Here is a 26,456-nt window from a genome sequence, read left to right on the forward strand (position 1 = left end):
ACGATTTAAGGATAATCATTCTGTGATTCATTGTTTGGAGCTTTGTGATGGTGGTCCATCTAAATATATCACATTTAATAAGATGGATTTACTCCAAACTTCATAATTTCAGTGGAATTATGAAATAAATCTTTATGTGGTAATTCCCAAGTAGTATGATTATTAGTCACGAAATTTAATAAATTAAAAACATTTATTCATCCATTTTAGAATCCTCTATTTGTAATTCCGGGTCTCTCTTTTTCAGCCTATTTACAGTTTCTGCATGACCTCCCTCTGGCTTCCATAAGAGATTTATTACTGATCATAGAGCTGTGCTTCCCTGACAAGATGTGCATGAGATTCACAGCTTTTGTTAGTTTACTTTTTATTGCCAAGCCCTATGCGACAGGCATCACATAAACGTTCATACAAAAGTAACCTTAATGTGATCAAAAGTAGTCAGATTAAATTGCTATAAGTGTATGCTATAAGACAGTGGTTCTCAAACTAGTGGTACGCGGGCTTCTTTCCAGTGGTACGCGGAGAAATGCTGAATAATGAAATAAAAGCAAATGATTACACTGATATGATCAGCAATTGCTGTTTCCAAAAGCGTACATTTACACCGGTGTACTTAGAATGTTTACTTTAGTTCCTTGCATTATCGGATGCTAAAAATCAACCCGAGGAAGAGGCGCGCGGCACTTGCGGAGCAGATGCACGCTAGAGAAGTACTTTTGCAGATCAGTGCTGTTGTGTTGGCATTTCAGTTACTGCAAACTCAGGAATCTCCCCATGCTGCATCATTGGTAAAATAATTCTCACAAATGTGGTAAATGTGTGCTCGCAGTTGTGTAAAATAATGCCTGATTTCGATATATAAAGTTATTTGTTCCGTAAAGCTGTGTGGCTTTCGATTAATTTGTTACCTCAGATTTAAGCTAATTTATCTGGATGTGATTCAAATGTCGCGGGACACAGAACATGGACTCAAGCAGCTTTGCCTTGTTTGAAGTTTAGAGCTAGAATATAGCCTAATCAAAGTTAGTCTCTGTGAGGATAACACAAACTCCACAGTCCATTGAACATGAGATCTCAAATCATGGAAATTACGCAAGTATGAATTTTCTTTTTACTTTACGAACAGTAGCCTACAATTAAAATTTTAATTACAATTTTCAAAAGCACATTTATTTTTATTAAAATAATTTTTCTTTTAGCCATAAGCACAATACAGTGTTTATGTTCAAACTATTTATTATGTTTAAAGTGGCTGATAATAATTCTTAAAAATAGGAATTACTCTGCCTCATCATTACGTTGGTACCTGGAGATTAGAGCTGCACAATTAATCGTAAAAAGATCGCAATCTCGATTCGGCCCTCTAGACGATGTTAATCCATTATTTCTACGATTCTGTCAGTCGTATTTTCAAGTTCAGGAGAGAAGCAATGGTGGCCCCACAAGTCTTCGCATTGTTTTACACACGTTATTCAGCAACGTGGACACCTCCAAATGGTGTTTAAAGAGTCACATGCTGTATTTATAAGATATAATTTACCCAAAAAATGTCATTTCTGTCTTCATGTAATGTATTTGTGTATTAGCATCAGCATTAATGACCAGGACAAATCTAAAGTCTGTTCAAGTCCACCATTCCAAGTCTATACAAATTTTTGCATTTTAACTGACTGTACAGCTACACAAAGCCTATTGCTGTTTTATCACATGTTTGAGAATGACAATAATAATAGCCGACTCATATTAACCTTTATTTTACATCTACAGAATGGTGAGAAAATCGTGATCTTTACTTTAGGCAAAAAAATCTCGATTCTCATTTTAGCCAGAATCGTGCAGCTCTACTGGAGATACAATTTTTTTCTGAGGTGGTACTGGACAAAAAAAGTTTGAGAACCACTGCTATAAGAGATAATAGTATTGACCACAGATTTTGCAATATTTTTTTTATAAATAATCTACCCGACTCTACTCACAGATCAAACAAAAGTATACATACTGTAAAATATATTAAGCCAGAATTCCCATCCTCCCCACTCACCTCACTGTGTGCTTGTGTTTGTTCCAGTACATCCACCACAGGCTGATCCATCTGACCCCCGCAGACTACGACGACTTTGTGAACATCATCAGAAGTGCCCGCGGGGCATTTTGTCTGACTCCAGTTGGCATGATGCAGTTCAACGATGTGCTGCAGAACCTAAAGAGGGGCAAACAGACTAAAGAACTCTGGCAGCGGATCTCATTGGAAATGGCCACCTTTTCACCCTGACTGGTCTTCAGCCCAACGGGGATGAGAGGCACTCAATCTCCCCCAAAGCCAGAACACTAACACGCAGCTCAATCTCCCTTCCCCTTCACAGGAAGTGCAGCCTTGTGGACTTCCTGTATAAATCCACTCACATGACCCCCAACGTAGTAGTCATGAGAAAGTGGAACAGATTTTGGGTCGAGTGGGTCCCTCCAGTGTTGTGTCTGATCTTTTCTTGTTTGTTTTTTTGAGTTCTCTTGTTTTGGTGTGTTCAGTCGAGTAACTTAATGGCTATCTATGTTTTATCTATGTGTCCTACCATCTTCCATTCACTGTTTTCTATGCTTTTCGATCCCCCGAGTTCATTTAGTTGGTTGATAACGGGACGGGGGTCTTGGTTCACGTTTGAAGAAAACCACTAAACGTCAGACTCATACTGCAACATTCCTCTACCCTGGAGAACAGAGCTTCCACCTGTTGTTAAGGAATTCAGCGTTGGACGGTGGATGGCGGTGTAAAAAAAGAATAAAAAATGAAACTTTGCTAAAAGAAACCTTTATTATGAAACAATAATCAGTACGGGTGAGGATTCTTCAATGTTTTTGTTTTATTTTTTTGTTTGTTTTTAATATTTTGTATAGTGTGGTGTGTCTGCAGCGACCAGGATGAGGAATGCTAGAATGTTCTTGCTGACCTGCTCTGTGAGTTTTGTTTTTTCGTTCTGGTTGGATGTTGGTGGCTTGAGTGCTGGAACAGAGAAGTCTGGCTGGACCAGATTACATTGCTTTAATCCGAAACAATTCGAGCTTCCTGTCATTTAAATTGGGTTCTTTTATATCCCAAATCCAGCTATTGGAGAAGTCATTTACAATTCTGTTAGAACAGGCTTCGCAATTTCAACATTTACTCCAACCACGCAAATCTAGTTTTGTTCTCAGTTGAAAACCGTCAGCCTAGCGTAGTTAAGTGTTTAATAAACGTCACTGCCAGATTCCCATGTTTCCAGCGTCGGCCCCAGCTTTGAAACTCACTAGTGGAGAGTGACTGCGTAGAAAATGTACTGTGATATTTTTGTATTCTTCAAGTGTAGCTTGGTTGGAAAAAAACAAACAAAAAAATCTATATAAATACATATATATAAACTGTGCTGATTGCATTCTGATGTAATCTAGAATAAATGGGGAAAAGAGAAAAAAAATTGGAACAAAGCAATATTAAAAATGTAGAGTTTACTTAATAAAGATAAATCAAAACACTACGTTTATCTGAGTGTGTGTATGTGTGTGTGTGTGTATTCATGTGGTTTTCATTTTTTAAGTTATATACACTACCATTAATTGCTGTGACAGCTGAATGTTCAGCAGATGTTAGCCCCCAGTCAGAGAGGATTCAGCTCTAGTGCAGATTTTGTGGAAACCGTGATGCAGTATTAAAGGATTCTTTGAATAAAAGAGAACAGCGATTATTGGGAAATACAAGTATTTTCGTTTAACATCTTTTTGGTCATCTTGGATTATTTACTGTCTTTTCTGAGTAAAGGTGTTTTTTAAGCCGTGAAACTGCAGGCAGGGTTGAACAGCCCTGGAAACTTTGGGCTTTTTAGCTTTTAGTTGTTTTATTGTTTTTTTTCCCCTGGTTGATATAAAAGAAAATATGTAAATACACACGCAATGCTTTAATAATACCCTTTTTAAGTATTTTTTTTCTTTTTCAAAATGAGCTTTTTTGTCCTGATTTCGTCTCCACTTCAGTAGTGTTTGCATACACTAAACTTTTTAGTTTTATTCATAAATATATTCTTAAACTTTTCCCAGGGATGGGAAGGGCATCCGCTGCGTAAAAATGTGCTGGATAAGTTGGCAGTTCATTCCGCTGTGGCAACCCTGGTTTAATAAAGGGACTAAGCTGACAAGAAAATGAATGAATAAATATTCTTAAGTTTTTTTTAACTTAAATTAACTTAAATTTTAACTTAAAATTTAGTTTTATTGCTTATACCAGAATATCTTTATATATAGTTTGCCTGTTTGTTTACAACTTATGATTCAGTAAAAACCTCCTGTCTGTTTGCAGTATCTTCCGTGTCAACAAGCTTGACCCCCCTAAATTTGTACATGTATGTGTGTGTCAAACGCCACAGTGAAGCGAGATCAGCCATCGTAGCTGATCGTATAAAATGAATATTTAACTCGTTTACTTTTGCTTTCACTCATTTTAGTTTTCAGTCGTGACAAAGCACGAGTCTTCAAACATTATTTTTTACAACATGTTTTGAATTTTAATCGTTTAACTCATTTCTAATAACTAATTTTTATCTTTCTCCTGGAGACGGTCTGTGCGTAATAAAAGTCCCTTTAAGTATTCAAGTAATGTCTTTGATTCAGATTAAAGTGTAATTTAAAGACTTAACTAGGTTATGTTAACTAGTAAAGTTCGAATAATTAGTCAAGTTATTGTATAACTAGTTTGTTGTGTAGACGATCAAAAATATACAGTAAATATTTCTTAAGGAGGCTGATATTGCTGACCTTATTATTTTTTTTAAACTGCTTTTATTCAAGAGATAAACTATAGCAAATGAGACTTATGACTCCAGAAGAATTAGTTTTGTTTTATAGGAAATACTGTGAAATTTTCCTTGGTTTGTTAAAAATCACTTGGAAAAAACTATTTTAAATTAACGGGAGGAAAAAAAACTTGACTTCAAAACCATCTGTTAAAGTTTTCAGGTGCAAAATGTGCCTTAATGTACTTGAATGTTAAAAATGTGTTATCCTGCACCAATACAAAGTTGCTTGTCAAACAAATTAAGAAGGAAGATTATTTTGAATGATCTTGTTTATGAAGACTGCTGTATAAAAGAGTGCTGCATAAAAGAGACCGAATAATGAAGTAGTTTGTGATGTATGTTAAAGTGTCCCTCTAAAAGTACAAGTGGCCCCTGCCCAATTTTTAACCTGAATTAATCCAGTATTCAGATTATAATGCTAGAAATGTTTGCAAATTACTGCATATTTATTAAAAATAGTATGTGATTTGCATATTTCAACATTTTAGAAAACTTGTGAATTAAAGCTGTTCTTAAATATAATTAATCATCTGGGAAAGTAAAGTGTAATTAGTAATTAGGTCTTTTACCCTATTCACCTGCATTGCCTTAAAAAAAAGAAGAAAAAGCTGTTCTCGTATATTTGAACGGTAGTGTTTACGGTGTGTTACTGAGTATCTGGAATGCACCTTCTAAAAACAACCACAGCTTGGAGTGAATCAACATTGCACTGAGGGTGTTTCTATCGCCTGGGGGCGCTAGGAGGTTAAACATGGAAACCACTATGGTTGTTGTGGTCTATTGGGAGATTCCTGCTATCTTAATATACACGGACTGACTTTTCAACGCTTTGTTTATTCAATCAAGCAGTTATTTCTGTGCTGAAAAAACAAACTAATTTGTTAATGGTAAACTATACTTGTTTAAACATATTGTAAACCGTGTCCCCAAAGCACTTTAAAGTATGTAGATGAATCATGCGATTTAATAAAACAAGCGTGTGAATATTTTATATGATAAGAAAGAATACACTGGTTCTTGTTCGGGCCCCTACCTGAAAAATTCTGCTCGAGAGAGGTGAGCTCTGTTGGAAACAAGTCTTTGAAATTTGACCGCCCTGCAGGGGCTAAATTCAACACAATTATTTCTTTAAACGTGTCAGTCAGTATATTTTGTTAAAAAAAACTCCAAAGTTTTCTTTAAAACACATCAACACGTCGAGCTAAAGAATCACATTTTGCAGTACTTTCTGATAATCGCATGTGAAAATTCTGATTTGCCGGCTATTCCCCCCCATTCGATGGCCTGAATTGGTTCGTTCCAGAGTTTTCGGTAGGTAGAGCGTTTCGAGCCAACAGCAGCATCATAGCCGAGTGAAGATGGCGGCTCAGAGAGTGATGCTGTCAACGAGAGTTTGAGTTCGCTTCTCATTTTTTTTAACTTAATAAACATTTGAGGGTCTTTTTACGGATAGCCGTATCAAAGGAAACTGTATCGGTGAGTCATGTGTTTTTTTCCTGAAAAGAAGCGCCTTTGCCTCTTCTGAACTGAAGAAATGCTACGGCTAGCCGCGCTAACCTCGTTCCGAGGAAAATCAGAGCACCCACTTATCAACGTGCTTTGCTTAAACCCCCTTTAGCCTACAAATACACGAGTATAGTTTTTAAACAGTATACTTTAACTCTGTCAAATGCATGTTGTTTTGACAAAAGTACGTTTTAACCGCCGAATAGACTGTTGGAGCCGCGGTGGAGTTGAGTTTTGCAGTTTAGTTGAAGTTTCGAATAGTCTGAGATTTTCATGTTCACATCCAGCAAAGGTTTAAATGATGTAAATACTTGTAAACATTCACAACCCAGCGCTTTCCTGCTGTTTTAATATGCAGTAAGATGGTCAAAGTGTTTGAGAGCGTAAGCGTGAGTTTCAGAGCAGCTGGGACAAAAGCAAAGCGGGATGCTTGTTGCTTTTAAATGCTTGTGTTTTCTCTTCGACTTTATGGACAGATTGAGGCTGCACTGGAACCTTTTACTTCGTACATAGAAAATCCGAGTAACACTGCCAGTTCGTGCCATGGAGACTCGTTTTGGGCAGTAATGAATTTTGCATGGGCTTCAGTCAATGCTCTGTTCTCTTTAATATGAGAGTCAAGAATACATCTCGTGTCAGGCTGTGCCGCACAGCTGTGTTGCTGTTCGAAATCTCTTTAAAATGGTCACTCGGTGCATTCTGAACGTTAACCGAATCTGCTGTTTGGTTGGTGGGACTTCTAACTTTTTTAAAAAAAAATTTATATTTATAATTTGCATCGCTACTTAGTTTATATAGTTATTTTTGCTCATGTTTTGGTTCTACTTTAGGCAAATACTCCACTTTATTTGTGTGTTTGTTGACGTTGAATACGTCCTTTTGACATTCCCATCAATGATATTTTAGAAATAAGTGCACGTTTATTTTAATGCATAAAAAGGTCAAGTCATAATTTCATTTCAAAAACAGCGAAACAGTAATGCAGTTTTTATGCTGGAATTTGCAACTTGTTATTAAACATGATATTTTATTTTTATGAGTGATCGTGAAATGTTTTTCTTAGCCCTGAGGCTATTTTAGGCTGAATACTTGTTGATCTAGTGAGTTACGTGCAAAGAGAAGCCTTTTACTGCAATTATATCTCTTTGAGCTTTTGTTTTTGTTGCGTAATAGACTTTGCACAATACACATGTCCTCTGCTGCTAGTTCAATTTTTAATTAGGAAAGTGTTTTAATTCCCTAATTAATTATAATTAAGAAATACATCTGTCTTGTGATTCAATAAAATTTGCTTTTTGACCATATAGAGTTTGAAGATGTTCAAATTATTTGTGGAGTAGGGGGAGCGGGGCACAAAGTAACACTTTAGTTTTGGCCAAATAATGAACAAAGTAATGAAGTTAGACACACAGTTCTTATTTTTTATTAATTTTATTTTTTTTTACCAACAACACACAAGCCTCTCCTACAAAAGAGCATTGGTTGTATGATTGCCTTTAGTTTCTGTGCAGTAGTGTCAAAAGTGCCAGGAGTAAAAAATTTCATTATTTACCCCACCTGCGGGGTAAGTTGTAATAGACAGAGAGTTGGTTGTAGCACATGCTTAAAAAGTCAAATTTCACACAATTAATGTAAATTGTTTACTTTACATTGTATATTTCCTCAGTACTAAACTCAATTTTATGTTTTTTTTAAAATGACTTGGATGTTTTACTTGACTCATGTTTATTTCTTTATATACTGGATAAACACATTTAGATTTATTTGCATTATTATTCGCTATTATACAATGCATTTATTTGCATTATTAGCAATACAAAGTTTTTTTCTATTAAAAAAACATTTTTTAATATAAAAAGTTTTCAACGTTACACTTAAAGTTCAAAAATGATTTTGTTAGTTTAATTGGTGTCCAACAGTGTGTGGCTTGTTTGTAACACCCTGTTACAACTAATTCCGCTGTAGGCATATGGGCTGGTACAGTGTAAGATTCTGACGGTATGATAACCTTGGATAAAAATATCACGTTTTGATGGTATTATTGTTGTTACTGCTGTAAAACATATTCTTTTTAAAAGTCTGGGTAAAAAAAACAAAAACCTTTTCTCCTTTGAACACAATACATTTTATTTTGAGAAACATTTGCAAAATATTTTAAAAGTAAACATGTCAGGCAAAATAGTTAAAATAAATCATTGACTTCTGCTGTCTTTATTAGTTTCAAAAACACAGATTTCTTCACAATTTAAAAATGGTATTTTTGGATATCTTTTGTTAGAGATAATGTCCTAAAAATGTAAATAAAAAATCTTACACATACCTTAGAAACGGTATAGCATAAAATTTTAACGTTTTAAAACCTTGACTTTTCCAAACCGCGGTATACCTTGAAAACGGTTATTGTCCCATGCCTATTCTGCGGTGTCATGTTTTATACAAAACTAGCATGCAGTCGCTGTTTTTTTACAACTCTTAAAATGATAAAAAATAAAATTTAGCCCAGAAGACTGTAATTACAACAACATACAATTTTTTATGTACATACTTTCACAGATTAAAAAAAAATATATATATATATATATATGTGTGTGTGTGTGTATATATATATATATATATATATATATATATATATATATATATATATATATATATATATATATATATATATATATAGTGTAACAAAAAATACTTTTTATGCTGTGAAAAATGGTTTCTCATCCAAATTTGGCCAAACTTTTACAATAATTGGCAGGAAGATGTCTGCTGACACTGTGGTGAAAACCTCGGAAGCATGCGATGGTTAACGCTTAGCAAATAGCTTAAAACTCTTACGTTTTACTAGGGCTGGGCGATTAATTGAAAAGTAATTGACATCGACATTCAGGAACTATAATCAATTTAATTTTACCAGGTCAATTTTTTTCAATTACTTTCCCTATCGCGTGTGAAGTCACATGACCCTGCTCTGTTAAGGCTGATTTGTACTTCTGTGCACAACGTTTGTGCGGCAGCATACCCATGCACCTCTCAAAAATATAACTACACATCTCATGTTTTTCCTTGAGATGGCATATTTTCCATTACAATAAAATTACTTTATTTGTTTACAGAAGATTCGAGAAATGCACTGTTTAAAATATTATTTACTGATATACAAGTTGTTTTGTTTAGAAGCGATACTGTTGGTTTTCTACTTTTAATATGAAAAACATTTTTCAAATGTGCAAGTTATTTATTTTCACTTTTTTTTATAAGAAAAAAAGTGACTTTGTTTCAGGCAATGTGTGCTTTAATCTCATTTGTTCAACACTGATCAAAAATAATTAAATATAGATAGGAGATTGTTTGTGTTTCCTTCAGTTATTTTAAAATCAAGTAATGCACCCTTCATTCAGAAATCTTTCACTTGTAATATGTGAGCATATTTACAATCCAAAACTATGAGGCCAAAAAATATATATATATAAATAAATAAATAAAATAACCGTTTATTAATCGTAATCAAGTTAAAAAGTTAAATTAATCGAGATTTAAATTTTAAACCAAGTCGCCCACATTTTACTCGCATTACTACGTGTCCCTCGCTCCCCTAACACTTTCTTTATCCTGAGAAAGTTATATATTGTATTGAAGACTCGCAGATTAAGTATGCATTTTGTGTAAAAATCAAGCTTTTTTTTTGTCAGCCATTGTCTCTTGAGTTTTAGTTTGTCCTCTTTTTCTCCTCATGATTTGCTTGCAGTCTGTGCTGTAAAAGTTTAAAAACAGGACAAATATATGCCATGAGATCATCCATAACTCATTTGGCTGTCCCCAGGTCCATGACCCAATTAGCATTGAATTGTGAGTTAAAGATGAGTTCGCTTCTATCCTATGAACATTATAAATGTCTAGGATAATTTGCTAATGAGTGTTAGGCCTTGGATGGCTCTCATGCTGAGACTTTTTTGGGTGTTATGGATTAAAAAAAAAAAAGAAGACTCTGAAAGTGGGACAAGTCTTGGATTATGTTTCAATAGAGCCAGAGAAGAACCCAGAATCCCATTAGATTAATGACTTCAAATGACCAGGCTCTTTTCTTTCGCCTCATCTCCCTAAAGCTGGTATTAATTTCGCCCCTGTATCTTAATTGCATGCATATAGTATTACTCACTCACTCTGGTTGTGTTCAGAATGACCTTTGGAAAGACTGGTTGACTGAACTTGCAACCCAGATCTGTAACTTTATAATGATATGAATGCTTTGTAACTGTAAGGGGAAAACGCCTGCTTGTTTGCACTTTGTATTTGCATTGATAATGATTTTGCTGCAGTACTGAGTATACTGTCACTTTCCACTAAAGAACGGGGCAGAATATAGGGACCTGAATTTTTTTTTTCCCTCAGTCGGTTTAATCTTCGGGGAGCTGAGTCAGGTCTTGTGCAGCACTGGGAAATCAGAAAGCTATGTCGACACGGAGGGATTTCTACAGCGTGATCGAGCCATGCAGTGAAGGAAGCACTCAAGGAATGCTTGAGGAGATGAAGGGTTCTTCTCCAAACCAATAGCCTTGAGGACACCAGGAGTAAAAATAGCAATAAAAACAAACATCAGTATTAATATGAATCCAGAACTGGCTGGAAGTGTTTAAAGTCAGTGTTTTATTGAAAATGATTGACTGAAGCTCCTGGATCACTTCAATAGAGTCTGTTTTCTCTACTTTTTAGCTTCCAAGATGTTTACTTGCAGTATCCAGTTGTCAAGTTTGGTACCTTTGAGAGCTTTTGGGTTGTAGCTTTGATCCGTGCAGCCAATTGATGCGCTGAGAACAAGCCTGAAGCGCTGTACGGAAGTAGTCGGCTTCACGTACTCATGCTCAAGAGGCCGAAGCGAATAGATGGTCATCCTCTGGTCTTTAACAGGAGATCAGTATGCTGAGCCTAAGTAGCCCTTGTTATTAATAAAAAGGGTTGCTGTAGGGATTGCTGCATGGCAGGGGTCAAGAGGTGCAAGTATTAATGGCATGCTAGTTTAATATCAGATCAGTTCTGAGCTGATTGCCAGCCCAGCAGAGATATAAACGTCCTTCATCCGCAAGCCTGTGGGGCTTCAATTAGCTTTGTGTTATCTTCACAGGTTATGGCATTGAAGAGAGCAATCTTTTTTTATCTAGTGAATGATGAATTATGAATGCTTATAATTTAAGAGTAAGAGTTTGTGGCTCTTTTCACCAGTGTAGACTCTGATAAGCGATGGTGCTTAATTAAGAATTAGTATGAAAATGAGTCTGCACATTATTTATAATAGTCACAATATTATGTGCATGTCTTGTAATGAAGCTACCTGCTTAATGCTTTTACTTTTAGTTCTTTAATTATCTGAAGCATTTTTATTATAGTAAAATAGTTAAGCGCACGGTGTAGTAGGCTTGGGCGGTATCCAAATATTGATACCGTCAAACCGCCTCCATATTTTACCCCGGTTTCCGGTATTACCGGCGTAATAAAAAAATTATGACGTAAGGCTCAGACACCGTCAGCAAACTGTTGGCTTGAGCCTAAACCATTCAGAAACTGAATACCTTATATGCGACCTTAGGCTTGCGGTGAGAGAGAGAGAGAGAGAGAGAGAGAGAGAGAGAGAGAGACAGACAGACAAGCGACGCACAGCACCTCTCTCTCTCTCACACACACACACACACACACACACACACACATCTCTCCCGCGATTTATTCAGAAATTAACTCCCACACCATAAGAAATCTGGCCGGCTCCCGCGCTACTGCAGCGGGAATGCAGAGCTGTAATCGGGCCATAAAAATTATACCCGATAGGTCCCGAGTCCGACAGGTACAGTTTGATTGACAGCTTTATAAAGCCCGAACCCATTTACAGCCCGACATTATTCAAATGTGCTCATGCACACAGCTCTAATGCATTTTTTCAAGAATGAGTAATTTAAATGTTTTAACATCATTTATTCGTAACAAACGTAGACTAGGCTATATGCCACTTGAAAGTTGGAACAAAGAAATAAAGTAAGTCCTCTGTAACATCGTAACATATCAGCACTCTATAGGTCTAGGTACATGCACTTAGCCTTTAAATTGGCCAACACACAAATGTAAAAAAATCTTTCTTAACAAATCAAATTAAAATAAACTCTAAATGACGACGGGTATTTTGGCAATAACGAAATTAAGATAAAGGCTCTGCAAGGTTTGTTTCTCAACTTCTCTTCACAATCTGGCATTAAGGCGGCGGTGAAGCTGAATAATAAAAGAATAATGCCACCATTAGCCTGTATACTCTGTCTACATTATGATTATATGGTTTAATTAATATTTATTTATAATTGAAAAACCCTTTACTCACCAAGATTAGGCTACGTGTGTTTGTGGAGGAACATTATTAAATCCACAGGCTTTAGCGCAGTCCTGCGCTCACGGGGTCCAGCAGCTGAACACCCTTTACTGCAGCTACAGGTCGAGAGTTCTGATCTGGCTGATTTTGCAAGTTTTGGGTTGGATTGTTTGTTCATCTTCTACCAGTCAGGAACATCCATTTAAATTTCCATGACAGCAGTTTCACTGTAGCGAGAGGCCTCGTCTTTTTACCTGTCAGCTTGCGGTTTAGGGCTCTACCGTAATACGCAGTGTATGAGCGACCGCGAAATACCTGCGGCTGGAATGCGCTCTTTCTGAGCTAGTGACTGGCTTGACCGCCGTAATAATTAGCTTTTTTTACTACTTCATCATCATTTGTTTCACCTTTGCAGGGATGGATTTTAATGCAGGGATTTGGATTTTTTCGGGTCTCGCCGGGTTCGGGCAAAGATCTTTAGCTCTAATGCAGACCTCTCGTTCATATTAACCACGTCTCCCTTCTGTTCAGTTGAAACTGCCAAACTGCAGGACACTTTGAAGCGCAACACGTCACGTCACCTCTCCCTCTCCCCCTCCCTCTCCCTCTTCCTCTCTCTCTCTCCTCCACACTGTCCCGTGATGACAATCACACATACGTTTTTGTAGGCATTAAATAAAGGATATTTAATATTTTATGACGGTATAACGGTATTGAAACTGACACCGTTGCTATTTTTAGATCCCGCGGTATACCATAATACCGAAATACCGCCCAAGCCTACGGTGTAGTACACATTTCTGTTTGTTTTATATTGTTATTTTTAATCCCTGATTTATTTCTGAAGAAAATTACATTTAAAAGATTTCTTATTTAGTGAAAATATATTTATATTGGCAATCTTTTTTTTAAGGTGAGGATTATGAATCAAGTAATTAAAAATCTAACTTGTGTTTTTCCCTCTCTCCTAACAATGCAATTTTGATAGGGAATATTTTCCAGGGAAACAAAGTTGTTTTTCCCCATATCTGTTTGCACAGAACGCACGCCTCTCATGAACAGGGTTGAATTATTTTCCCCCCTTTTCCCTTATGTATTTCTGTTTATCTGCCATTTGCCAGTAAATCTCACCCGGTTCGAACCCCATTAGATGGATTCTTTCTTCATGCCACAAGATATTATGTCTCTTTCTAACTCAATCTATCTCTCTGCACAGCTGCTGATTACAAAAAATTGCATCGCCCTTCTTTCTGTTTATTTTTTTCTTGAAGTTTCTCTAGGGATAAGATTGGGTGTGACTAATTAAATAGACATGCAGGATAAGCACAGTCCTCCTCCTGAATGTAGTAAGCCTCATTCTCCTGATGCTGATTCACAGGTGAGGCAAGTGTGTGGACTTTCTGCATGCCCTTCTGGAGGGTAGCCTTATAGTTGTATAAAGGACGTAAAACACAGTGTGTGCAATTGTTTAGTTTTTTGTTATTGGAATAATTTATCTTAGAATAAATAGCTTTAAATGGAATTTTTGGCTTGTTTATGTACATGACAGCTTGCGCAAGGTGCTTTATTGCAAAATTGCATTTGGAATGTTTTTTGTAAGATCAACAATGTATCATTGATTACATGCACATCTGATATAGACCATTTCAATGTGGTCATGTCATTGGCCCATGAACATTTCCTGCTTGTTATCAAACTATTTCATGACTGTAACAAGAAGGCGATTCAATCAGAATGTTAAAACAGATGCCATAACATTATTAATCATTATGTGGCTCTTTTTTGACTTTTGGAAGCGTAAGAAATTTAACAGGAAATACATTGAGACCATTATTTTTGTTTGCATCCCTCAAAATGGTCTATAACTTTTGAATTGAAGTGTTTTGCTTCAGAGTGAAAGTCAAGCTAATTAAGAGTTATCATGTTTTTAAATATATGGCAAATTATAGTTCACTCAAAAATCTAAAATTGCTGTTAATTTGTTTTGTCTTTAATCCATTCAAAATGTAAATGATCTTTTTTCATTCAATAGAGTTAAGACTCCATTATAAACTTTAATGCACTGCCTTTGTGCTGAGAACATCCTTTTGCATTATACACAAACAGCATTGGTAAACATTAGTAAACTTTTTTTGTGGATAAAAGGTAATAAAATTGCAAATATTGTGCACACACACATACATTGGTGGATGCTGATTTATTTTTTTGATCCACCAATGACCACAGTTTCAGCTAAAAATACACTTTGTCTACTAAAAGGTCTTGAGTTTAGAAATCTTTCCTCAATTTGAGTGAAAAAAGAAAATGTAATAATTTTTCCCCAGATCATAAAAAACTATTTAACCAGGAAAAAATACTGAAAGAATCCACAATAGTTCTCTGTGACATCACTATGGACCCCTTTACTTTTTGTAAGAGCTTGGAAAAGGTTCCATGAATGTTAAATGTTCTTCTTGGAATGAAGGATTCCAACTAAGAATATTTTAAAAGTGAGTAGCTCACTGCAGAGTTGATACTGTGCTTTTATTGAAATTTTGCCTTTTCATCAGACTTTTAATGATTTAAGTCATCTCCTGGAATATCTGAAAGCAAACAAGCTCAGGTTTTCCCTCTGTTGTAAACGTCAGGCTGTCCACCTGCTTGAGATATTTGACTCGCTCCATAGGGCTTAAAAGTATAACATTCCCAGCAGAAGTCAAATGGGTCGGAGGATTTAGCAGACTGCACTGTGCTGTCCAGCAGCTTCCTCAAGTGATCCATCCTGTGCCATGCTGCTATCCAATCTTATCACATATCTGAGGGCGCCAAAAAAGACAGATGATTGGAAAAAGCATCACTACCTGTAGCACCTCCATCTATCTGACCATCAGCACTGTGTGCAGTGAATGTAAAATCTAAGACTCCAAACTTGCATTTAAGAGCACTGGCACATTTTATAGTTCTGAGCAACTAAATGCACCACTCTACAGAGCTCAAAGGAGTGTGGTTTTGTTTCCATTTCATTTCCCTTTAATTTTTGTTTAATTTGTTGTTTAATGTTTGCAGCAGGCAATAGCAATGTGGTAGTAGTAGCCTTTATATCGAACAGAATCTAGAGATGCAGGGGCTATGATTCAATATGTTGTGATGCTTTAGAGGGAACCTATGATGAAAATCAACTTTTGTAAGCTGTTTGGATGGAAATGTTTCTATGTATAGTCTACTGTCATATCAGAGTGATGTAAATCCAGCAAGTTTAATTTTTTTAAATTTCCTGACGTTAAAATAGGACCCAAATCCCCGTGATTTTGAGGCCCACCACAACGTGACGTAGAAGTGTTTTTTTCCCGCTCACCAAATTGATAGACGCCAACTCTCCAACTCTCCAACTTTTTGTTGGCATGTATGTTTGTAATAAAGACAATAATTGGTTATGTCATTCATTAACTACTATAATCACCACGATCGCATGGTGTCAATAAATGCTAATATGTGTGTGTGTGTGTGTGTATTGCAAGCAGCATTTGTGTGAGACCCATATATTCAGAAAGATTTGATTAAACTCCACCACAATTACATGGAATAAACTTACTTTTGACTAATTTTTGACGTATTTTTGACTTATGAGCTGTATTTCAGTTTCATCAGAGTCTGTCTCTGTCACTGACTGCTGTTTATCTGACGTAACACATGATGAGAAGCAGCTCATTTGCATTCAAGGCCACAGGCTACAAAACAGCTACAGTGTACTCAGACACAAAAATGGGCAGATTCTGGAGGTCATAATAAATTATCTGATGGGTAATTTGAGATGAAACTTTACAGACACATTCTGGAGACACCAAAGGCTTATTTTACATATTTTAAATGATGTAAAATAGATGTCCTTTAAGCACATCTAGAACACACCTCAAGGGTTTCATTGTTCAGATTAAAGCTGTGCAATATATATCGAAATTATCAAAATATCACAAATGTGCATATCAGAATAAACATCAGAATAGTGTGAAATAAACCAGTGAATTAACAAGAGTGTCACTACACACCACACACCCTCTGAAAAACTGTATCTTACATTATGTAGTTACATGTCGGCACACTTCTCCGATATCAAGCAGAGTGGAGACTGATTTTCTGGACAAAAAAAATAATTGTACAGATTTTAATGTCAGAAATAAGATAAAGTTATTTTGGTTATAACTTTTTTTAATGTTGTATTGCATTATTTAACATGTTATTGCATTGTTCTTCAGTAATGCACAGCCCTAGTTTGGAACAGGCTATGATAAAAAAGTGCTTAATTTTGTTTTCCTAAAATGCAAAAGTGAGCTCAATTCAGTGTTTGTGTTTTACCTGAGACTCTCTTTGTTTGTTTGTTTGTGTGCCCACATAAAAAAGTGTGCAGGTACTGAATTGAGTTCTTGTGCTTTTCGTTCTGTGACATTTAAAATTGCTTAACTATTGTTTCAGCAATGAAATCTTCATTTGCCTGCAATATCCATTGTACAAGAGCTGGTGTTTTTTTTTTTTTTTTTTTAAGTTGGTACTTACTATGAGATTAGCTTGCTGTTGCAAAAGATGAAGTCTTGCTCTTCTTCTTAACAACACTACGATGTAGTGTCAGTGTTAAACCAAACACAAAGCCAAACAGCAAAATCTGTGTTAAGAAATACATAAATAATGATACAGTGTTTTGACATTTTTACAGTTTCATTACAGTATGTTAATATTCACATGCGTTGATATTTTTTTACAGTCCAATTTTTAGCACAATCAAAATCCCAGATTAGGTTTTTTGCACTGGTTGAAATTTGGTCACAGTCTGGAGTCTTAACACCACTAATAACTTACTGTGGAATATATTGTGAGTATTTAGACTAATACCATAACAAATCATCTGATACGTATATAAATGTGCATCATCATCCCCACTAGAGGCCATCTGTGATGCATACTAATGAAGGTCTGCCACAGACCAGTATTAATCAAGGGGTGGAGAGAGCACCTCTAAAATGCTCTTACCCCTTAGGTTAAAGAAATGGTAGATTGATTCAATTATCTGTAAATGAGAGATCAAAGGACTCGGGAAAAACAACATTTTTGAAGTAGCAGCAGAAGATTAGTTGTTCTAATCTCTTCAGGGTTTTTCTGACTTCCATCAAGAGCTCTTGTACACGGGGGCTGTTACAAAGAGCAGCGCTTGGACTCTTTCAAGATGAAACCTCTCTCTCACTTCAGTCTTCATGCTTGGCTTGAAGAGGTAGTCTGTTTGTCCGTCTTTTCAATGGAAGTCTTCCTTAATGCAGAATGTTTTTTCCCTTCGTATTTGACATCTGTTATTCTGTTTGAGAAAGGCTTTCAAAGGGTTTCTTTGACCATGCTTGTGTCTGGAAGAGTCTTGATGGCTGCGTGCAATTACTACCAAGAACAACAAGGGATTGAGCATTCTTAACATACTGCCTCAATCATTGAGTTTGGGCAATCAAGCAATAGCTGAACTGATTTGGATGCACTAAACTTGTCGCTTCAATTCAAGGTCAGGCATTATTCTTCGATTTCTCTTCCATTGTAATAGATGGAGTGATTGAATTCAGTGACGTAGCAGTTTTGATGAAGAGATTTCATTTTTTACTCAACTGCTTGTCTTACTCAAATAATTTTAAAAAAAGCAGTGCGGGAAACCCATAGTTTTTCTTAAATAAAAGGATGCACACTAGTTTTGGGGATGAGGATCTTTCCTTGACCAGTCCTTCTGAGTATTAAACACAAGGATGAGATGGTTTAGTAAATATAAATGTTTCCTGCCCACTGATTGCACTGCTGAAATATTCTTCAAATTAAGTTTAAAGTGTAATTTGAGAATTTTACTCTAACTGACAAAAGTCTTGTCGTCAATCCCAGTTGTAAGAGTAACAAGTAATAACTTTGCTTCTAGTAGATCATTTGGAAAAGTGGAAGAAGGTTGATTTTTCAGATGAATCATCTGTTGAACTGCATCCCAATGATCACAAATACAGCAGAAAACCTATTGGAACCAGCATAAACCCAAGATTCTCACAGAAATCAGTCAAGTTTGGTGAAGGAAAAATCATAGTTTGGGGTTGCATTTAGTACCGGGGTGTGCGAGAGATCTGCATAGTGGAAGGCAACATCCACAGCCTCAGATATCAAGATATTGGTGCTGCCCATTACATTGCAAACCACAGGAGTGGGCAAATTCTTCAGCAGGATAGCACTACTCCTTGTACTTCAACCTCCACATCAAAGTTTTTGAAAGCAAAGATGGTCAAGGTGCTCCAGGATTGGTCATCTCGGTCACCAGACATGAACATTATTAACCATGTCTGGGGTAAGATGAATGGGGAGGCATTGAAGATAAATTCATAGAATCTTGATGAACTCTGGAAGTCCTGCAAGAACACTTTCTTTGACATTCCAGATAACTTCATTAATAAATTATTTATGTCATTTCAGAGTAGGCATTGGACGATTTTCAAGGTATACCGTGGTTTGGAAAAGTGAAGGTTTTAAACCGCCAAAATTTTCTGTAATACCGTTTGTAAGGTATGTGTAAGATTTTTTAATTAACTTATTTGTTTGTTTTTTAAGGCAACAGTATCTCCAGCAGAAAAGATTTACGTTTTTTTTAAATAACAAAGACAGCAGAAATCAATGATTTATTTTCATTATTTAGCCTGACATGTTTTAAATCTTTCAAAAAATTAAATATATTGTGTTCAAAGGGGAAAAATGTGTTGTTTTTTACCCAGACATTTAAAAAGAATATATTTTAAAGCAGTAATAACAATACCGTAAAACCGTGAAATTTTTGTCCAAGGTTGTCATACCGTCAGAATCTTATACAGAGATGTATGGATGCAGCCTTCCAAGCTCATGGTAGTCATACACAATTTTATTTTATTTTTTGGTAAAATAAGCAAAATCTAGGCCTTTGCCGTTCATATGAGCCACTTTTGATACCAAATGATCAACTAAAAGTCAAGTTATTATTTGTAGTTTCTAAAACTTATATAGACGACAAGACTTTTGTCAGGTAGTGTATATATAAAAAAACCTTTTCTATAACATTATTTTCTGCTAATGCAATATAAGGTTTACTTTATACAGTTTAACATTTATATGTGAATAATTTAGGACAAGACACAATAGTTCAGAAAGCCTTCATCTCAATAAAATAAATAAGGTCAATGCTGATTTATCTTCAGCACAAATTATTTTTAGTGAATTTTCTGTGCAAAGGATTGTGGGTGGGTGAAAGACGGAGGAGATACACCTGATGCATCTTTCAGGACAAGCCAAATAAAAGACATGAAGCCAAGACTTCTCTACCAGAGATTCTTGAAATTGCCTTAGTTGTAGCCTGGTCATGAGGCAACCTAGATATACAATCTTACTTTGAACTCATCCTTTCAGTTGAGAAGCACTTTCTGATTCACAATGATTTTGCACCCTTGAAAAAGCCCACTGTACTGTGTACAGCTCAGCTCTTGACAGGTTAAGGTCCTCTGAATGAAGCATAATGTTATTTAGTTTTGTTTCAAGGGGTAACACAATCCCATGACTATTTTTTCTTCCTCTTTTCATCTGCATTTGTATGCCTGCTGACGGCTTCATTTTCCACACTTTATTTCTGTAAGGCTTCATTTGATTGTGGATAATGTTTCAAGAGTTAAATCAATTGCTGTGCACTTTTCCTGACTGCTGAGATATAGACCGTTATTACTCAGACTTCACACACTCTCAGCATTTTGGGATGCTCTCCTCTTTAAAGTGATACTTATGTCTATAGGCCCTTCAAAGGAGAGAAATCGATAAGTGTTTGCTGTTGCTTCACATTTTTAGAAGAACCTGAATCTTTGAAAGAGACACAGCTGTGGTTGTGCTTCATAATATATTTTTGTGAGATTCAATGATAAAATAAGGGTACCACAAAAAGCACATTTCGCTTGCCTTTATTTTGGGCAGTGTTTTATTTCTAGTGTTGTTTGTCATTGGCGTTCATTTTTTTGTAATTTATTGCAAAGCAGTGCAATGCGCAACCTTGAGTTTGATGGCAGCCAAATACCTTACATATTCCTCAAAGCAATGTAGAAAATGGGGACCTTGATGAATACTGGAAGTGTCCTTCCAGGATTGTTTTTCTAAATACTCACCTTTCCTGGATGACTATCTTTTTATGCCTAGGGCCAATTGAGCCCATATTGTTTCTTTTCTTTTTTGAGGGTCACAAAAAATAATAATAATTAGTAGCACCATTCAGTTTAGATTTGTTTTTTTGTTTTTGTTTGTTGAAGAAAACACTCATTAACTCGTCAAGAAAACATCCTCATGCATCACAATGCACCCTAGAAACAGTTCATTTTGATAATTCATTTGTGTTCCAAAGACAAACAAAAAGGTCTCCTTAATTTGTGTTCTGATGTTTCAGTGGTTGAGTGACATGAGGGTAAGCAATTAATAATTTTCATTTTTGGGTGAACTAACCCTTTAAGAATTACTTTAGAACATGTTGTGATTTATTCATCGTTTTTGATCATGAACATTTTTGTAGTTCAATATTTTAATCTGAAGCTGATGTAGCACCCTACAATTTTAATAAGGTGCTAATTAATGAGTCAAACACATGACGGTATGTACATGATAGAATGGCTCATTAATGTGCAACAGTTGGATGAAAATATAGTAATTCAAGAACCCATCAGTTGTGAATGGCTCCTTAAACTTTTTCTCACTTCCTTTCTTGACAAGAATGAAAAAGGACAAGCAGTCAAGTCGGTAACTCTGTAAAGTGTTCAAGTTATATCGCACAAGCAGGAGAGCAGGTGAACTGAAGTTCAGTAAATAAACATTTTAAAACAATTCAAAGCCACCTAATGCATCTTGAAAGTCTTCTCTAGATCAAGACTGTTGGATTATAGTGTATATATTTTTAAATGTATGTATGATTAAACTATAATAGCTGTTTGCTTTGTTATTTACACTCAAAAAAATGAACTTTCCCTATTGTTAGTTTTACTATACCCATCCTTGTTCACATTACATAAAATATAATAGTAATTAAATTAACATAAGTTAACCATGTTATTTCTACAAAAATGTAGTACTGTAGGCTTTACTTAATAAGGGTTTGACAGGCCAACTTAACATTGTTGAGTAAAACGCAAAAACCTCTTAAGATTGGATATTTGCTGATACCGTAGCTACCTACCTGGAGGCGGAGCAACGGAACAGTCAGAGAGAGGAACATGTGAAGCACATGAGGAGGAGAAGATGGTGGCTTTGTCAGGTATGAGTATTTCATTAATCTTTACTGTTAAATATCACCAGAAAAAGTGATGTGAGAGTTCACAGAATCATGTTAATTTATTATATCAGTGTATTTCGGAGTCTTTTGAATGTTAGCATTTTTAGCCTGTTATACTGACTCGTGTTTCTCAAGAAAAGCATGTGGCAGTGCAAAGACTGCAAAATAACCATCACAACTAGATCACAGTTGTTGAAACACAATAGATTAGTGCATAGACATTGTGGTCTCTGTATTTATTTTGCATGCACTGATTCCGAGTGTCGCTGTAGATTTAAAACGTAGAATGCACTACACAGCCATCTTAATTGTAGCCATCCAAAGGAGAACATGGGGTTACCTGCAAGTGTAACCACGTTCAATTGCCATGTGTGTTCTTGCAGCCATATAGACTCATAACGGGAGTATTTTAGTCACATCTATAAGAAGCCCTGAAAACAATGAGACAGTACTTTGTATAAAAGCTATCCTTACTATAATCTTGTGTCTTAAATTTACAGATTGCTGCTGAATTCAGTCGAATCACTACTGTCCCACTAATTCAATATTTGTCAAAACTGGATGGTTACACCAGCAAGCTGGCCAGCATTTACCGTAGAAAAGAAGGAATTGCAGTACGTAAAATTTGAAAACTGATTGCTACCATCGACAAGGTTTGTTATTTGTATTTATGATGCTTGTAAATAATTTCCACTTTAGTATGGCGTTTTTTCATTTTCTACACTTAATGTCTCTTCTACAGAATGATGCAATCTCAACTTGGAGAGCTTGCATTCTCAGAGCACTTTCTGTGTATCTTAATGAAGACAATGAAAACCTCATGAAGGAATATACAGTAAGTACAGTTTTCAGTCAGTTTAAAATGCCACCACATAAATTCACATAATATAGTCACGGAATATCAATACACAAAGTATATTTAACTTGGGGTTGTCAAAAGAACAGACTTCAGTACCAGTACGTACTGAAATTGAAAGATTGTGATGATGCTAGCATTTTTCTGGGGAAATTTTGAGCACAGTCGAGCAGATTCTCAAGCAGATTTGTCTAGGCAGCTTAAGGTGGCAATTATCAGTGTTGCCAATCACAGTCACATCTGTTGAGCACAAGAACATTGGCCAATCGAATTTCTTAGGGAGAATGCTGGTTTCTTCACATTTTTTAAAATTCAGTACAGAAGCCCATACTTTTGACCTCCCTAACAAACACAGTAAAGTAGTTTTGTAAGTCACTGCAGGTGCGTGATGTGAAAGATTAAGGAATGGACAGTTGATACAAAGTTCTCTAAATTTACAATCTGTATTTTTGATGTAATTAAACTGACTGAACAGTAATACTGTTTTTGTGTTTTGTAGGCGACAGACTTTGAGAGAGACATGGCCAATACTGTCATTTAAATCTACATTGTTAACCCTGAAGGTGTAGAAGTCTGTGACCCACCATCAGTTGCTGGACTGATTGTTGAGGGAGTGAAAGTGCTTCAGAACCTTTGCGATGTCACCAAGGCTTGTTCTCTTTCTTTGAGAGTCAAATACAGCGTGAATCTCAGTTATCCTTCAGACCTGAAATACACTTTTGAGTTTTTCAGAAAGTGTTGTTGAGACTTGCACATAAACTGTCACACAAAATACAAGTTCTAAAGAACAAACTTGTTGGCTGAATCAGTACATCATTCTGGACAAATGAAAGAAATAGAGGAAGAAGCTTTTTTGTGACACTTAAATTGTTTCTAGTTTTAAAATTAAGGGCCAATTTTAATGTTATCTTTGTCGATGGCACCAAAGTTTTAAATGGAGTTTTACAAATTTAAATGGCTAAAATTATTTGAATATTTACAAAGATTCAGATTTTCAGTTTTATTCTTTTCTTTGCTTGTTTTAAATTCTTATGCTGCTTGTCTTAAACTTTCCTTTTCTTTTTCAAAGTAAAATTTATTACTTGCAGTTGCACATATTGAAAGAACATTTTGGTCAATAGTAAAACTTTTATTCATTTTTTTAATGTTTTTTTAAACAAGCTGTTATTTTGTGGTGGTTTTCATAAATAAAAGTCAGTTGTATTCTTTAACAATATATTAAACCCTTTGAAATATCAGCAATTAAGCATTGTAGCATTTCGTGACACTCTCAAATGTCAAATTTCTTTTGTAAATTTGCTCTCATACATTTTTCTTATAATATTTGAAGTAGCACATTGTAAGAATGTTCACTATTGACCAAAATGTTGCTTTTATTTGAACTTTTTGAGGATGTTTACAAAAATAGAGGCCAGTTTTAATGTTACTCTTACTATTGATTGCAAGGATCAGAAATGGATTTTAGCAGTATTTTAACATTCCATGTTTATCATTTTTCAAAATAAGATTATTTTAGATTCTTAAAGCCAGTTGCACTTTAAAAGACCCTGTAAATGTTAACTGAAAGCATTTGATTTTTTAGTGTATTTGTTTTAAAGGAAATTGAAATTGTTTTATGGGTTTTTAACAGTTGTATGTTGCAAAACATTGCAAAGAAAATAAATTCATTTTGTTTCTAAAAATACGTTTGATTATTTAAGTTTTACACTTGTAGAGCACATACATTAGAAGTGAAATATATATATATATATATATATATATATATATATATATATATATATATATATATATATATATATATATATATATATATATATAAATAAGTGTTCTCCTTACATACTTAAAGTTCATAATTCTAACATAACATTACTAAGTAAAATATACATAAAACTAAATGCAATAATGACACATCTAAATGGGTTGAATGTACTAAGAAATATTTTGTAAACTTTACCTGAATTTCTTTAGTTCATTCACCTATATTATTACTTGTAGAAACTACTCAACACTGTTACGTGGAACCACTTGACACTCTTTTTTTATGTAAGTCCAACAAATCAGTTTTTTGAGTGTAGCATGTGCTGGTTTTCTAAAGTGACTTGCAGTGGAACAATTGCAGGGACAGCACACCTGGAGCAAGCCTGGGTTAATTGCTTTACTTAGAGGCGTAATGGCAGTGGAGTGAGTTTGTAATCTTTGTATTGACACCATTAAATGTTACGTCAGATATTTAAGAGCATTTTGCTGTACTATTTGGCAACGGTGCTTTAGTCATCCCAGTGTACTGTTCAACAGACTGCCACGTCTGCTTGGGTGCTTTTCTGTGAATGAGTGTAGGAAATCAATTTAGTTTGGTTGCAGTGAATGATTATTTTTGAGGCTGAATTATAGGGATGGGCAATATGTTATCATTTACATTTATATAATGTTAAAAATTCTCTGCACGATAAAAAATCTTGGACTTATTGTATAATAACAATAAAACATATAATTGGTTTACAATTGGCCTGAGTTGTTGTTATTGCAGTAGTAAATGTGCAATAGTTTTGCATGTTCAAACCTCTTTACAAAAAGATTTAGTGACTTTACACTCTCAATTCATAACACCAGTTGAGTGTTTGATATGACTGATTTTTATGACCAGATATGGTATTATTTCAGCATCAATATTGCAATGTGATCATTCAAAATAGTCACATCGCAGGATGTGCAATGTTGAATTTGTATTATAATCATTTGTTTGTGCTTTTGAGGCCTATGGCTGTTAGTGTAATGAATTTAGAAGTATTCAGGAAGAAGAAATTGTACTGTTTGTAAACTTTAATGATTTATTTTTATTATTCAGTTTCTGTACCTGAATAATGCTAGACTTGGAAAACATTGAAACACTGTTTATTTCAACTTTATATTTATCTCTATTGTATCGATCTATGGTTATAGATTGTTTATTAAATTATATGTTGATATAAACTTTATAAACTGGAGAAATTATATTCATATCGCAATATATAAGCAGAATAACAAAATATCGCAATGTTAGATTTAGAGCTACACAATTAATCATAAAAAGATTGCAATCTCGATTCGACCCCCCCGACGATCTTAATCCAGCATTTCTATGAGAGAAGCAATGGTGGCCACACAAGTCTTCGCATAGTTTTACATACGTTGTTCAGCAATGTGGACATCTCCAAATGGTGTTGAAAGAGTCACATGCTGTATTTATAAGATATAATTCACCCCAAAAATGTCATTTCTGTTTTCATGTAATGTGTTTGTGACTGCAAAATCACACGTGACGTGAGCTGACCGTCAGCTGTTACCGCGTGCGCCTCTGAATGAACTCTACAATAGTCAACAGAACCTGCATAGGTTGTGAATAACAGGTAATAAAGTTGTAAATAACATTCAGTTTGTAGCACAGAGTGATGGTTTGGGAGCCGCGCGGGAAGTGAACCGATCTTAGCGGTGAAAATGAAACTGAAAGCGCACACAGTGTTGCAGATGTAGCTGACTGATTCCAGCCCAAAAAGTTTCCAAAACTCGCCGAAATGCAAAAATACCCGTCCAGTCTTCTGTATTCATGAAAATCACATCAGTGACCGATTTTAAGCAGAAAATGAC

At 35.3% G+C, this 26,456-nt stretch overlaps 2 protein-coding genes across 36 annotated transcripts in view; both read left to right on the plus strand.

Moving 5' to 3' along the window:
• The window catches only part of zswim8 (zinc finger, SWIM-type containing 8), a 58,966-nt gene extending 55,454 nt beyond the window's left edge, over positions 1-3,512 (plus strand). For all 16 annotated transcript variants that reach the window (XR_015504882.1, XR_015504880.1, XR_015504881.1 and 13 more), the window contains 1 exon segment: positions 2,072-3,512. Coding sequence is in view for 4 of the 16 variants with exons in the window: in XM_087277296.1 (XP_087133422.1) it covers positions 2,072-2,275 (204 nt within the window). In the remaining 12 variants the exon portion in view is untranslated.
• A 2,652-nt stretch (positions 3,513-6,164) lies between these two features.
• ndst2a (N-deacetylase/N-sulfotransferase (heparan glucosaminyl) 2a) overlaps positions 6,165-26,456 on the plus strand; it is a 210,063-nt gene continuing 189,771 nt past the window's right edge. For all 20 annotated transcript variants that reach the window (XR_015505928.1, XR_015505927.1, XR_015505930.1 and 17 more), the window contains exon 1: positions 6,165-6,299. The gene's annotated coding sequence lies outside the window, so the exon portion shown is untranslated. The remainder of the gene's footprint in view (positions 6,300-26,456) is intronic.

This window comes from Danio rerio, chromosome 13 (assembly GCF_052040795.2).
Source record: "Danio rerio strain M-AB ecotype USA chromosome 13, GRCz13ab, whole genome shotgun sequence".
In the NCBI taxonomy this organism is placed as follows: domain Eukaryota; kingdom Metazoa; phylum Chordata; class Actinopteri; order Cypriniformes; family Danionidae; genus Danio; species Danio rerio.